The sequence below is a fragment of the Mercenaria mercenaria genome, chromosome 10 (genome assembly GCF_021730395.1).
Source record: "Mercenaria mercenaria strain notata chromosome 10, MADL_Memer_1, whole genome shotgun sequence".
Lineage (NCBI taxonomy): Eukaryota > Metazoa > Mollusca > Bivalvia > Venerida > Veneridae > Mercenaria > Mercenaria mercenaria.
Window position 1 is genome coordinate 71,644,069 of NC_069370.1, and position 16,207 is coordinate 71,660,275.

The 16,207-nt window shown below is 36.5% G+C and overlaps 1 protein-coding gene across 6 annotated transcripts in view; it reads right to left on the minus strand.

Annotated features, from left to right (window-relative positions):
* LOC123561321 (ankyrin repeat and MYND domain-containing protein 2-like) overlaps positions 1–14,970 on the minus strand; it is a 40,399-nt gene extending 25,429 nt beyond the window's left edge. Inside the window, exons 1-6 of one of the 6 annotated variants that reach the window (XM_053553343.1) lie at positions 14,880–14,914; positions 6,163–6,290; positions 4,802–4,929; positions 2,456–2,534; positions 1,879–1,951; positions 1,607–1,687 (exon numbers count right to left, since the gene is read on the minus strand). In XM_053553343.1, the coding sequence (XP_053409318.1) occupies positions 1,607–1,687; positions 1,879–1,951; positions 2,456–2,534; positions 4,802–4,824 (256 nt within the window). In that variant the 5' untranslated portion in view covers positions 4,825–4,929; positions 6,163–6,290; positions 14,880–14,914. Of the gene's footprint in view, positions 1–1,606; positions 1,688–1,878; positions 1,952–2,455; positions 2,535–4,801; positions 4,930–6,162; positions 6,291–11,694; positions 12,264–14,426; positions 14,450–14,879 lie in introns of those variants that run through there. The other 5 variants (XM_053553344.1, XM_045353607.2, XM_053553345.1 and 2 more) reach the window with 5 other exon arrangements.
* Positions 14,971–16,207: the final 1,237 nt, after the last annotated feature.

The following is a 16,207-nucleotide window of genomic DNA, read 5'->3' on the forward strand; positions in this document are numbered from 1 at the left end:
TGAACCACATGTTTCAAATGGCAAACTGATGCTAAAATATTAGAAAGTAGATCAGTAGGTCACATTTATGGTCACTGAAAGACAGTTTAAAGATTGGTGTGCAAAACTATACATATCATCCAAATTTCAAGGCTGGATCTTAAACTAGAGTGGTCACAAGCAAAGGTTTACGCACGGACACACGGACGACGTAGACATACTAACCTAGTTTTTGACCGCAGTTGACCCAGTTTCAAACTTGACCTAGATAGTTCACAAGGTTTTTCTATTTTTAGACCGACTGATTTAGTTTTTGATGCACATGACCCAGTTTCGAATTGATCTAGATATCATCAAGGTGAACATTATGACCAATTTTCATGAAGATCCATTGAAAAATATGGCCTCTAGGGAGGTCACAAGGTTTTTCTATTTTTAGACCTACTGACCTAGTTTTTGAACGCAGCTGACCCAGTTTCGAACTTGACCTAGATATCATCAAGATGAATATTCAGACCAACTTTCATACAGATCCCATGATAAAATATCGCCTCTAGAGAGGTCACAATGTTTTTCTTTTATTCGACCTAATGAACTAGTTTTTGAAGGCACGTGACCCAGTTTCAAACCTGAACTAGATATCATCAGGGTGAACATTCTGACCAATTTTCATGAAGATCCATTGAAAAGTATGGCCTCGAGAGGTCACAAGGTTTCTCTATTTTTAGACCTACTGACCTAGTTTTTGACTGCATGTGTCCCAATTTCGAACTTGACCTAGATATCATCAAGGTGAACATTCTAACCAATTTTCATGAAGATCCATTGAAAAATATGGCCTCTAGGGAGGTCACAAGGATTTTCTATTTTTAGACCTACTGATCTAGTTTTGGACCGCACATGACCCAGTTTCGAACTTGACCTAGATATCATCAAGAAGAACTTTCATACAGATCTCATGAAAAAATGTGACCTCTAGAGTGGTCACGAGCAAAAGTTTACGCACAGACGCTGCGCAATCACAAAAGCTCGCCTTGTCACTTTGTGACAGGTGAGCTAAAAATCAGTCTACCAGAAAAACTAATGATCATTGATGTCATAGTATTTACATCTTCTGAAAAAGAGAACATATCCAATGTCTTCAAAATCATTACAACCCTTAGCTAACTTCATGAAACCTGGCTTACGGTAGGTCGGTGGTTTTACCCAGGTGCCTGCCAGTGATGAAATAATGCATGGAGGGGCACATGGGGTCTTCCTCCACCATTAAAGCTGGAAAGCCACCATATGACCCATAATTGCGTTGATTCAATGTTTAACCCGACAAAACAAACAAACAAATCAGAAACTTATATTTTTCTCTTTACTTTTTTACCAGTCTGCCTGGAATGGCAATCATTCCCAAGCTTCTTCAGTGACTAAAGAGACTTTTTTCTGTCTTGAGGTCTCGTGATCTTGACTATCACTGATTACAGCCAAACATCCTACAAAGTTTGATGGCCATAGGCCTAACTGCTTTCTAGTTACTGATCCAAAACCAAACTGTCTGCAGACTGACTGACAGGAGTAAAACAATATGACACCTCTTTACAGGACCATTATAATTACTTCCTAACTAAAGATTTACCTCTAGGTACAGTGTAGTATTCTAGGTCTTGTTTGTTGAAGAAGCAGCCACTGTTGTCTATTGCTACACACTGCTGCTGTCCTATAAATATACAAATAATAAATTCATATTGAAAAATATGCATAAAATCTGCAGTCAAGATATCACATAACTTAGAGAGCATAATATTACTCAGTTAAAGAAAAAATCTTAAAGATGAACCAACCTAATAAAGTCTGTAAGGTTATTCAATCTTATACACGTACTAAGAACAGAAAAAAGTTTTAATTTACCAGCTGCTAAGTGTTCAGTCAAGCTGTCCGGGCCTTCATCAATGCATAACCTGTCAATGTTCTCACATACTTTCTGAAAGCACATACAAAACACATGTTCCATTTATATAAAGAAAATCTGTCAAATAATACAATCTTGCCAGAGTTCCAAGATTTTTCAACATGCATTTTTGAATGCTAGAGTTACACTTACTTGGTATGATAAAAGACCTATCAATTCCTGCCATCTGTAGCTTTGGATTTAAGCTATATGTATGGACCACAGTCATGATATTGTGACAATTTATTTCATTTTGTTTTCAAAAGTAATACTATGGTCTTGTATGGAACACATCTTACATCCTGTTACAGAGAATATTCAACCCATTTATTCTCAAAACCACTTTAAAATTGGCAAAATTACTGTTATATATGTAACACATCATTACACCGAATATTTAAGCTATCTGTTGTCTTAAATTCCCTTTTATCAGAATTCCTTGTGGAACAGAAGATTTCTGGTCAATATGTAACTTCTGTTCACTCTAAGCAGACGAATGACCATTAGAGAGTCCCTGTTCAATGTACAATTGTTTACCTGTTGTTCAACAGCAGAAACTTGTGGTTCATCATGGAGGAAATAGCAGGAATCACCGTACCTACAGCCTTCTGGTGTACTGAAATAAACCAAACAAGACTCAGTATAGGAATAAGAGAAAACAGTAAACACTCAACAGCTTCTAAAAAATTTTTAACATTCTATAGAACATTAAATTTTAGTCTGACCATAATCATAACACCTTTATTTATTATCCTCAGTTTTATGTCCTTTGAATGCCCTTTACAAATAAGGCATTGATGTCCATCTGCAACAGTTATATAGGTAGAAAGCTAGGCTGAGGTCCACTGGACCGACAGTTTTTGTCTCACTGCCCAGTTCATAATTATTGATAAACAGCATATTGGGCAAAGCATCACGTTTTAAATTTGTTACATTATATGTAATGAAATAATGACATAGCGGCAACTAAAGTAATATAGATTTAAATAACAATTATTATGGAAACTGATGTTATCAGAATGGTGAACATGATTATGATACCCTACACTTGTCTTAACAATTACAACAAGAGCTGTCTGATGACAGCGCGCTCGACTATTCGAAGAATTGATTGAAGAATGGGGTCAAAATATTTCCACGGATATTCAGACAAAAGAAATAAATAGATTAGACAAACAATGTTCCTGTATTACTTTGATTTCGATAAGTCTTGCACTAAATGGCAATATATGAGCCAATTTCAAAGTCCAAAAAGGGCCATAATTCAGTCAAAATAGTTATGTACTCTTGCCTACAGATGGAAATCATAATGATAAACAAGTGTTCAAAGTTTAAAAGCCATATGTCAAATAGTTTTGACAAAACATGGACTTGTATGAAAACAGAACCAATTTCAAAATCCAAAAAGGACCATAATTCAGCAAAATAGATGACAGAGTTATGTTCTCTTTCCTACAGATAGAGACTATTATACTAAACAAGTGATAAAAGTTTCAAAGCCATATGTCAAACACTTTACAAAAAATATGAACTGGTACGAAAAACTTAACCAAGATTTCTAAGTCAAAAGGGGCCATAATTCAGCCAAAATCCTTGATGGAGTTATGTACTCTTGCCTTTAACTGGACATGGTGATGGTAAAGAGGTGTTGAAAGTTTCAAAGCTTTATCTCAAAAGACTTTGTCAAAATATGAACTGGTAGGAAATATTAACCCAGATTTCTAAGTCAAAAAGGGCCATAATTCAGGCAAAATCCTTGATGGAGTTATGTGCTCTTGCCTATAACTGGACATGGTGATGGTAAACAAGTATTGAAAGTTTCAAAGCTTTAGCTCAAAAGACTTTGTCAAAATATGAACTGGTACGAAAAATTTAACCAAGATTTCTAAGTCAAAAGGGGCCATAATTCAGCCAAAATCCTTGATGGAGTTATGTACTCTTGCCTATAACTGGACATGGTGATGGTAAACAGGTGTTGAAAGTTTCAAAGCTTTATCTCAAAAGACTGTCAAAATATGAACTGGTACGAAATATTAATCCAGATTTCTAAGTCAAAAAGGGCCATAATTCAGCCAAAATCCTTGATGGAGTTATGTGCTCTTGCCTATAACTGGACATGGTGATGGTAAACAAATATTGAAAGTTTCAAAGCTTTGTCTCAAAAGACTGTCAAAATATGAACTGGTATGAAAAACTTAACCATGATCTCCAAGTCAAAAGGGGCCATAATTCAGCCAAAATCCTTGATTGAGTTATGTGCTCTTGCCTATAACTGGCCATGATGATGGTAAACAAGTTTTGAAAGTTTCAAAGCTTTATCTCAAAAGACTTTGTCAAAATATGGACTGGTACGAAAAACTTAACCAAAGGTGTGACGCCGACGCCGTGGTGAGTAGGATAGCTCTACTTATTCTTCGAATAGTCGAGCTAAAAACCAACACGTTACTTTCACACTGCCTTACTCAGGGTCTACACTGGGAATTTTTATCTTTTAAGCTACTATTTACTGCGAGAGCCAAACAATTTCTTACACAGATACTTGTTTCTTTGAAAAATGGCAAAGGAAGATCCCAATGTGCCTCTGCAGGCATTATTTCAGGAATGGGCTGGCAACTATGTAGAATCAAAGACAAGAAAGTCAAGTTATCAGCCACAGTCACAGAAGTCCGTTTGGTCAATGTAAAGTTTTTAACAAATTACTTTAGGGTTGGTGGTAAAGAAATAGCTTTACTTCTGTAAAGGGAAACAAACAACATTCTGTTCTTGGCCTAAAACTTTACATGTTAAATTTATATATTGTGCTATATCAATGTTTCATCTGGCATGTATTACACAAAGAAACAAAACCTTATAATGACCACAATAACATATTTAATTATTTACCCATAGAATCTGCATCTGGGCATTGCTGACGGCACAGCTAGTCCATCATCATGAACAAAACGACACTGATCTCCATTCCAGCATCCACGTGGTGTCTTATAGAAACGGCAAATTGTTCCACCAGTCGCCTGATTTAAAGATTAAAGTCAATGTGCTAGAGTAAAGTCTGAAGTTGATTAAAATCTGGTAACAGGAGGTTTAACTTCAGCTCTATATACGGTGCTCCAGATAATTTTTTGACACTGGGGTTAATAACCCCTAGTTTTGAAAGCATGGGGTAAATCGGAAAAACTGAAAAAGAGTTAAGAGGTAATTGAGATGTTTTAACTACCAGTATCTGATGGTCAAGATCAGACTTCTGGTTATTAACATCATTTTTCTTCGCTCATTATGACAATTTCTTTGTTTTGTAAATTGTACAATTAAGATGACCAACACTTCACCCAAATTTTCTACGTCGAAAAAGAGTCATGATTTGTATTAAATTCAACCAAGAGTTATCTTACTTGGTTATTTCAGTAGCTTTGTTGACTAGGAAGTCTTTTGTGAAGTTTCAATCCAATAAATGCAATTTGGTTACTGAGATGAAATATGAACTTGAATGCAAAACTTAAAGGTGCGTCACTGATGATGCAGACACCAGTGTGAGTAGAGTAGCCCTCACTATTATTTGAATAGTCAAGCTAAAATCTTGTATGATGTAAACTACATTCGGTAATTGCACTTAATTTTTTCTAAGCAACTCTACGTGTAGGAAATGTATTCGAGACTAGTTTACATTTTGTACTTGTTGAGAACCACTTTTTACAAATAAAATAATTATTGTAATTAAAAAGTTAAGACGTCGAAGTGAAAACCAGCTGTTCAGAATTTACGCTTGCAGTTTTTGTGTTTTGCATAAATTCTGAAGCATGAGACAAAATTGTACACAAAGGTAATAAATTGTACATGCATCAGAAAACGTTTCCAACAGATTTCATTGGGGATTTCCTAACAGAAATATGCAGAATAAGTTTGGATGTGATGGGACAGCGGCAGTCAAAAGTTACCACGCTGTCTCGAAATGTCCTATTATTTGGACTACTAATGAGATAGATAGCCTTACTTATTTAGCTTATCGGGATCACTTATTTTATGATTCTGATATTTTATAGTTGTCATCCCTCTAAGCCTTACCCGTATCTGCATTTTACTGTTGGAAAATGAAGAAGTTAAAAAATCCAAAAAAAGTAAAAAAATACTGGCCAAACTTACTTGCTCCAATATCATTAAACATTGATATTCATGTAGAAACTTCAAATGGGTTGAATATAACTCATAATTTTAAAACAAGAGGGTCATGATGACCCTGGATCGCTCACCTGAGTAATATGAGCCAAATGTCAAACTGATGCTAAAATATTAAGAAGTAGGTCACATTCATGGTCACTGAAAGCCAGTTAAGATCGGTGTGCAAAACTGTGTATGTCATCCAATTTCAAGGCTGTATCTTAAAAAACAAGAAAAGAGGTCAGTAAGACAAGGTCACAGTCAAGTGACCCTAATTACTTGGGGTCATTCAGGCCTCGACCTTAACTTTTTTCAGCAGTTGCCAGCAGGTCCACCAACTGCTAAAATCTAGTAGACCTGCTCTGACTTTAGTGGACCTCCAATTCTATCACATAAATTGTGATGTTGTAGCCGTCATAACTTCATATGACTCGAAGAAACAGGACTTATTTCTAAAATAATTAAAAATGGAAGACTAGCAATCTGTTATCCCGAAAAATAATTATTTTGAAAAGTGTCCCAAAATATGGACACAATAATCATCATCCTCTCGACCCGTGTTGAAAGTGAAAAAAAAAAACATCAACAATTATCGGTAGTTATTCTGATGATAAACTAAGTAATTGGCCTTGTTTTCATCATCAATTAACACCCCCTCAAAGAGCTAAAAGAAGTATGCCGGTTATTGTGGCATCTGAAGTGGAGATCAAAGCGGTATAGTTTCCCCGAGATAGTCATGGCATTACGTCATGTTTTCGCGCCATGTGACACATCACTGTCTGATCGTACAGTCTCGATTTCTTTAATTGTTGAGAAGAAATCAGTAAAAAAGTTTTTTCTTTATTTTTTTAAAAGCGAATGTGCAATATCCCGAATAAACTGACACGTAAATGTGTCAAACCGTGAACGATGATAGTGGACCCTACCTCTGTGACCTATTTGCCCTCAAGAAATTTACATTATTGTTTGAGAAGAACATCTAACAAAGTGTTGTGTCAAAAAATACATGTACAAAGAATCATTTAAAACTTATTAAAAACCGCAACGACATCATACTGCTTTATTTTAAAACCACATTTCTATTTACGTTCATGAGGTCACGTAGCCTATTCTGCCGCGCTAACAGAAATCTGTTTGCCAAAAATCGTTTTACTCCATGTATTTAAATTGCTGCCGCTTTTTCTATTTATTTATTTATTTTGTTGGGTTTAACGTCGCACCGACACAAGCCGCTTTTTCATTATTTAAGATTTTTTAATTGTGTTTTTTGTACTTTCTGGTCAAAAGTCTGAACTTTATTACCATAGTATGTACCGTTTATTTACTTTAAGAAAGAAATAAATAATCAAGATCGCGCTGTTTGAAATTTTACAAAACATTATGTGAACATTTGATCGTTTTTAAAGAATTTTGCCTACATTCCTGTCGATATCTTATTAAAACTGTAATAGAATTCAAACTGTATTAGTTCTCAAGCGGTGTTGAAAATCTGAAGCAATTATATTAAACAAGAGGGCCAAGATGGCCCTAGGTCGCTCACCTAAGAAACACTCCATAACAGTGTAAAACATGTTTGACCTAGTGATTTCATGGAAACAAATATTCTGACCAATTTTCATTAAGATTGGACAAAAAAATTGGTCTCTTGCGATAAAACAAGCATTTTCTTAGATATGACCTAGTTTTTGACCCTAGATGACCCATGTTCAAACTCGACCTAGATTTTATCAAGGCAATCATTCTGACCAAAATTCATGAAGATCAACTGAAAAATACAGCCTCTATCACATACAGAAGTTTTTTCTTTGATTTGACCAAGTGACCTAGTTTTTGACCCCAGATGACCCATATTCAAATTCAACCTAGATTTCATTAAGGCAATCAACCTGACCAAATTTCATAAATATCAACTGAAAAAAACAGTCTCTATCGCATACACAAGATTTTTCTTTAATTTGACCTAGTGACCTAGCTTTTGACCTCAGATAATCCATATTCAAAACCGACCTAGTTTTCATCAAGGCAATCACTCTGACCAAATTTCATGAAGATCAATTGAAAAATACATCCTCTATTGCATACACAATGTTTTTCTTCGATTTGACCTAGTGACCTAGTTTTTGACCCCAGATGACCCATTTTCGAAATCAGCCTAGATTTTATCAAGGTTATCATTCTGGCTAAATTTCATGAAGATCAGTTGAAAAATACAGCCTCTATTGCATACACAAGGTTTTTCTTTGATTTGACCTAGTGACCTAGTTTTTGAACCCAGATGACCCATTTTCGAACTTGGTCTAAATTTCATCAAGGCAATCATTCTGACCAAAATTCATGAAGATCAATTGAAAAATACAGCCTCTATCGCATACACAAGGTTTTTACGTGATACGACCTAGTGACCTAGTTTTTGACCCCAGATGACCCATTTTCGAACTCGGCCTAGATTTCATCAAGGTTATCATTCTGACCAATATTCATGAAGAAGAATTGAAAAATACAGCCTCTATTGCATACACAAGGTTTTTCTTTGATTTGACCTAGTGACCTAGTTTTGGACCGGAGATGACCCATTTTCGAACTCGGCTTAGATTTCATCAAGGTTATCATTCTGACCAATATTCATGAAGATTAATTGAAAAATACCACCTCTATCGCATACACAAGGTTTTTCTTTGATTTGACCTAGTGACCTAGTTTTTGACCCGAGATGACCCATTTTCGAACTCGGCCTAGATTTCATCAAGGTTATCATTCTGACCAATATTCATGAAGAAGAATTGAAAAATACAGCCTCTATTGCATACACAAGGTTTTTCTTTGATTTGACCTAGTGACCTAGTTTTTGACCCGAGATGACCCATTTTCGAACTCGGCTTAGATTTCATCAAGGTTATCATTCTGACCAATATTCATGAAGATTAATTGAAAAATACCACCTCTATCGCATACACAAGGTTTTTCTTTGATTTGACCTAGTGACCTAGTTTTTGACCCGAGATGACCCATTTTCGAACTCGGCCTAGATTTCATCAAAGTTATCATTCTGACCAATATTCATGAAGATTAAATGAAAAATACAGCCTCTATCGCATACACAAGGTTTTTCTTTGATTTGACCTAGTGACCTAGTTTTTGACCCGAGATGACCCATTTTCGAACTCGGCCTAGATTTCATCAAGGTTATCATTCTGACCAATATTCATGAAGATTAATTGAAAAATACAGCCTCTATCGCATACACAAGCTAAATGTTGACAGACGACGGACGACGGACGCCGGACATCGAGCGATCAGAAAAACTCACCTGAGCATTGCTCAGGTGAGCTAAAAATGAATGCACTACGCGCGTTTTTTGTGTCAAAAGTAACCGCGATGTAAATTTGATATAACGATAGGGCGCACGTGCTTGTGGAATGGAAAATTACCAGCATGACATTTTGATATTTTTACGATTCGCGGGTAAATTCCAGTCAATCCAGGTAATTTTGCCTGATGTAATTTCTCAATTTGGTAAAGTTACCACGTAAAAACCACTCGCCCGACCGGTGGAGTAGTCCATTCGTGCTATCTTGACTTTAACTCGCCAATGCTTATAACTGTAGAATGCCGTACTAATTTTCGTTTTGTGAATTCGCCGATATGGGTATGATTATCCCCCCCCCCCCCCCCCATTATTTTTCACTTTTAAGGGTTTCATTTTATTTGCAGACCGTGACTGAAAATTGGTTGACCGTCGGTCTACCTAACTTTTGATAGTTAGTGGACCTGCCGATATTTTGGTTGGGTCGGTCCAACGGTCCACCGCTAAGGTCGAGGCCTGTGACATTAGGTTATTATAATTAAACAGTCTAGGAAATATGATCAGATAATTTTTTACATATTTTTTCCTATATAGCTCTTATACAAGTGTCCCCCTGGGCGGGGCCTCTTTTCACCCCAGGGGCATAATTTGAACAATCTTATTAGAGAACCACTAGGCAATGTTACATACCAAATATCAAAGGCCTAGGCCTTGAACTTTCAGACAACAAGATTTTTAAAGTTCTTTCCTATATAAGTCTATGTAAAACTTGGGAACCCCAGGGCAGGGCCTCTTTTCACCCTAGGGATATAATTTGAGCAAATTTGGTAGCGGACCACTAGGCAATGCAACATACCAAATATCGAAAGCCTAGGCCTTGCAGTTTCAGGCAAGAAGATTTTTTTCCTATATAAGTTTATGTAAAACTTGAAAACCCTTGGGCAGGGCCTCTTTTCATCCTAGGGACATAATTTGAATAATTTTGGTAGAGGACCACTAGGCAATACAACATACCAAATATCAAAAGCCTAGGCCTTGCAGTTTCAGGCAAGAAGATTTTTAAAGATTTTTTTTCTATATAAGTCTATGTGAAACTTGGGACCCCCGGGGCGGGGCCTCTTTTCAACTCGGGGGGCATAACTTGAACAGTCTTCATAGAAGACCATTAGATGATGTCACATACTAAATATCAAGGCTCTATGCCTTGCAGTTTTGGACAAGAAGATTATTAAAGTTTTTCCTTTTGGTTGCCATGGCAACCAGAGTTCTGTGTGGAATTAAATTCTTTGACCAAAAAATATGGCCTCTTGAATACATGGGTGAAAGTTGGAAAAACTGAACATACTGAAAGAAATATCTGGGGGCCTGGGGACTGACAGGGCCCCCGGTTGGTCCAGGGTAAAACCCTGGCTAGGGGTCCAGGAGGCCCCCGGAAGCCCCCGGAAGCTCCTGAAATACAGCAATTTCTAAGTACTGTACAAAGCTTTTCCTGATAAGTAGAGTCCTCTGTATTTCAGTTTTGGAGACTTCTGCAAACATAAATTCAAGACCTTATTTTTCAAAAATTAATTTGTAATTTTATTATTTCCACACTATTTCACAATATACAATGCAATTACATTCAAATTCTTATCATTGTTATTGTTTGTTGCCTCATTGGGATACAGTGATAAGATTTGTCCTTTAAGATTTTTCTTTAGGTCATCCTACTAACTTTGGAAATGCTATGTGTGTTTACGTACGTGCCACTGGTTATGGTGTGTTGTTTATCCACCCTGTCTTGCATAGATTCCGTGTTCTTAGTACCATTAGAAGAACCCGGCAGAACCTAAAGTAAACAAATGGACCCATTATTCAATGACATACAAAACTATACAGTAGAGCCAAAAAAGACATCAAGAACAGTCCCAAATTTATAGACCACCATATATATATTTTTCCCCCGAATAAATTGTCTTCTTTGGTTTAAACTGACACTTTGCTGCTGGGCTCATAAGTTCAGTGCAAGTTCAACTAATATCTACTCAGAATTAACAGACCAGTCCCAGCAAGCAAGTGTATATGGCCAGTAAAGCAAGGAGAAGACAGAAGAAAGGAAGAGGGTGGGGTCACATCCATGCCAAAATTGCCTGAATTAAAGATACAATAATGTATGAAGTTCAGGTAACACTGTAAAAGACTGTGTTTCAGTCTTTTGGGGTATGTTTAATATCCTTATTTTTATTTGAATTTGAGGCATACTTGTCATGGATGCTTGTGAGTTAGTACCTCTTCCATATAGATTAAACATTTATAAACAGATAATGAAAAATCATCTCACCTCATTCCCCGGTTTCACAACTCCAGTGTTTTTTCTGGTGTTTGGCGTCCTCGCAGTGAAGTCTGATGCCTTTCTTTCCATTGGATTTGTAATTAATCTTTGTGCAATATGCAACACAGCAAACGTCTATCTATCACTATCAGACCATTTCAACCCCTCAGAATCTAACTCGGACAACTGCCATCGCCATTAAATTTTGTTCTTGGCTTGTTTCTCAATCTCCATGGTGTTTTAACCCGTTGGTAGAAACTTCATGATGGTCAGATCGGTCAATTTCTTCGATATTGTGAACATTTGAAATTTCTGCCTCCGATTAGCAGTAATGAACAGGTTTTTGGTTGTCGTAAAAGGAGGTCATAAAGTATCACACGTGCTGAAATGATTCGTTAACCATGGGTTATACACGGAAATTTTAAATAGAATCTTCAGTCTTATCCACGGAAATAACCGATCTACAGTCTATTTTTGGATGAATAATAGCCAGCGTTCGGTTATTTTTGGCTAATATAATGTTACATTCCGTATTCCTAATAGAAAACAACGATGCAATTGTTGCAATCAGCGCTATTTTTAGCATCCTGGAAAATATGAACGTCATTATTTTGCCATTGATAGCCAACCGCACTGGAACAGTAACTAGGGAACAAGTTGACTTGATACCGCCTCCCCCCCCCCCCCCTCTGAAAATCTCATCGGATTTACACGATTTGGAAAAATGACCTTTGGGAAGGTCCAAATACGGAATTCCGTCATAATACGGAAAACTTTCACCCATGTGAATATAAACAAGTTTATTCTTTGACTTGACCTGGTGACCTAGTTTTTGACCTGACATGTCCCAGATAAAAATTCATACGTTATTTCATGCACACAAACATTCTGACCAAGTTTCATGCACATCAAATGAACAAGTGTTAACAAGGTTTTCCTTTGATTTGACCGAGTGATCTAGGTTTTGACCCCATATGACCCAGTTCCAAACTTAGCCTAGGAATCATCAAGATAAACATTCTGACCAAGTTTCATGAAGATAGGGTCATAAATGTGGCCTCAAGACTGTTAACAAGCTTTTCCTTTGATTTGACCGGGTGACCTAGGACCCATATGACCCAGTTTTGAACTTGGCCTAGAAATCATCAAAATAAAGATTCTGCATGACCAAGTTTCATGAAGATAGGATTATTAATGTGGCCTGATGACCTAATTTTTGACCCAACATGACCCAGTTTCGATCCAGGCCTAGAGATCATCAAGATAATTATTCTGTGCAAGTTTGTATCAAATCAAAGCATAAATGAAACCTCTATATGGGGCTGTAACTCTAGAACCCATGATGGAATCTAGCCCGTTTTTGAAAGGAACAGAGACCTTATTGTGACTTAAGTTGTGTGTAAATGTGGTTAAAATCAAATATAAAATGTCACTTCTATCATGTTCACAAATTAAAAGTTAAAATATTTTGGCTCTTTCAAGGGTCAATCAGGGGCTGTAACTCCAGAACCTATGATTGAAACTGACAGATTCATTACGGAATCCAAGATTTATTGTTGTTGAAGATATTTTGCAAGTTTGTATCAAATCAAACCATAAATGAAGTTTATAAATTACGGCTGCAAAAGCCATAATAGCAAAATTTGGCCCTTTAAAGGGCCATAACTCTGGAACCCATGATGAGATCTGGCCAGTTTTTGAAAGGAACTGAGATATTAAGCCAATACAAGTTGTGTGCAAGTTTGATTAAAATTGGATGCAAAATGTGGTATCTATCTTGTTCACAAGAAATCGTGAACGGACGACGGACAAAATGCAATCACAAAAGTTCACCCTGTCACTATGTGACAGGTGAGCTTAAAAGAAACTTAAATCTTTGGAAATATGTGTAAACATATGCGAGGAGAAATCTACCCTCACACCGGTTTCAATACACAGCGGACAGCCGATGACACTAAATTGCAGAAAGAAAATTAACACACAATACACTGTAGTGATTGATAGTAGGTTTATAGGCCACTTCCAACAGCCTTGCTGTTGGGTTAACCCTTTAGCGATGCGGTTAGAGTGTCTGCCTACAGATCTTGAGGTCTGGGGTTTGAGCCCAGTAGAGACCTTGGTATTTTCTCTCCCAGGGTTTACTTTAATGGTGTCAGAAGTGTTTGACAGACTGAGTCATGCGGTGTGCACGGGATGTCATCCTGGAGAGCTGGTAAGCTCTGAAAAATAAAGGGGGAGAAGTGTAGTGATAGTAGGTTTATAGGCCACTTCCAACAGCCTTGCTGTTGGGTTAACCCTTTAGCGATGTGGTTAGAGTGTCCGCCTACAGATCTCAAGGTCCGGTGTTCGAGCCTCAGTAGGGACCTTGATATTTTCTCTCCCAGGGTTTACTTTAACACGTTAAAAAAAAAATATGTCAGCAAGGCAATTTTATGCTTTGTCAACATAAATTAATCATCAGAGATGTAATCATTACAAATACATAAAACATAGTACATGTACCAGAAAACCTTCCAAACAGATTTCATTGGGGATTTCCAAACAGAAATATGCAGATTAAGTTTTGACATGATGGGGCAGCGACAGTCAAAAGTTATCATGCGGTCCCAAAACGTCCCATTATTTGGACTACTAACAAGACGATTTTGATGTCAAAAGATTAGGTCTTTAACGACCACACAGTAGACAATATTAACATGCGCCTTAGATTAAAGGTGTTAAAGGATTATCTATTAACTAACACATAATCAGCCAGTAGTCCAAATAATTGTATTCGAGAGGTGAATATAGTTAATATTTTTTGACTTGTCGATATCCGCCTCTAGGTAGACAACGTAAAATATCAAAATGTAAAATCGGTCTACCCAAGGTCTCATTATTTAGACTAAATCAGCCAGGTGTAAACATTTCTGTTGATTGTTAAATTGAATGTTTCGTAAACCGTGCTTCGACTTAGAAACAAAGTCAAAGTAATATTGGATCAAAACAAAGATATTTCTGAGGGTCGAAACGTCTTGGGGTCGAAGTGTCTTGGGGTTGAAATGTCTCGAGGTCAAAATGTCTAACATTTCTTCTCGGGACTGATGAATTAAAGTATTAAACTAAATGTCCTCTTTAGTATTTAAGACATGGATTGAGCTTATGAATTCATGAATTCGTTTTTACTGCTTGAGTTTAAAAATAACAATGACTACCATTACTTTCCTACTTTGAAATACTTTGAAAGATGGCGGGAAATGAAATGAGACTATTGACACGTTTTCTGGACCGGAACATCCCGTATATGACAGATTATATCTATTTCTAGAAACAACACTATCAAAATGGATTTTTGATGGTATATTCAGAATAAATCATACTCCCACTGGTTATTCGGGTACCTACTCGTGTGAGCGATACCGCCCTCGTGTGATTAATGTAGGTTACACTCTACCAATTCAAGTCCTTATTTATTTCATATTAATAACAAAACATTCAGACCTCATTTTCAGCACTTTAGAGCATTTCAATGATATGAAAACCATATATGGTCATTTAGTATAACATGTCTTCTTATCAAAAATAGAAAAATATTGACATGTTATGTTGAATATAAGAAAAATAATCTATTCTGAGAAACATCACCCTCTAAAAATGCCCCTATTATAGGTTAAAGGTCAGTAATTCAAATCCTTCTTTGTTTCATATAAAAAAACGACAACTTCAGGTCGTTGTTATGTGTCTTTAGAGAACATCACTTTTTCCTACACCTATTTTTCATGGAAGTTCTATCACAAATTAACGAAAAATGAAAAGAAAATAGGGGGTTATGTAGTTCCTAGTGAAATGCCAGTCAGTTGTGGTTTGCTACCCTAAAAATAGCGCATATTTGCTCTCGTCCGCGCAATAAACACCTACTTCCGGTTTCGATCTGCAAAACTTGCCATGTGGGTTGTATGAACATGAAAACCGTCTTATTTCATGCAGAATGTATTCTAGTAGTGAAAAATGGTGATTAAAGCACTCGTTCTACACGAATTTGCGCAAAAAATGGGAACATTAGGATCTATTTATTATGGACTTCTTTCGACTACACCACGGAAGCACATTTTCGACCGAATTACTGACCTTATTCCTATAAGAAATGTTTCTTATCAAATATCACACAATGTTCATTTCTATTTTCAAGAAAGATGTAATACCAAACATATTGCCATGTTTCATTGTGAAATTTCGAGATTTTAGAGAAATATAGACACATAATAAAAGCCACCCCTACCAATTTACTGGGCTAAATTTTGGCCCTATGGTCCTTTTATTGTATATTTTGGTAAAAGTTTCACTCGTTTGCATTATTTTTCACTTGGATTCTGAAATATCATTCATTCCGTCATGAATAAGACCCAGAAGGATGCATTTTGTGCATTTTCTGACATTCTGGAGACAAAATATTGGCTTTTTAATCCCAGAAATCGCTGCTGAATAGGCGCATCTACTCTAAATATGGTCAAAATTCAAAATTTTTCAAATTTCACTATTATTT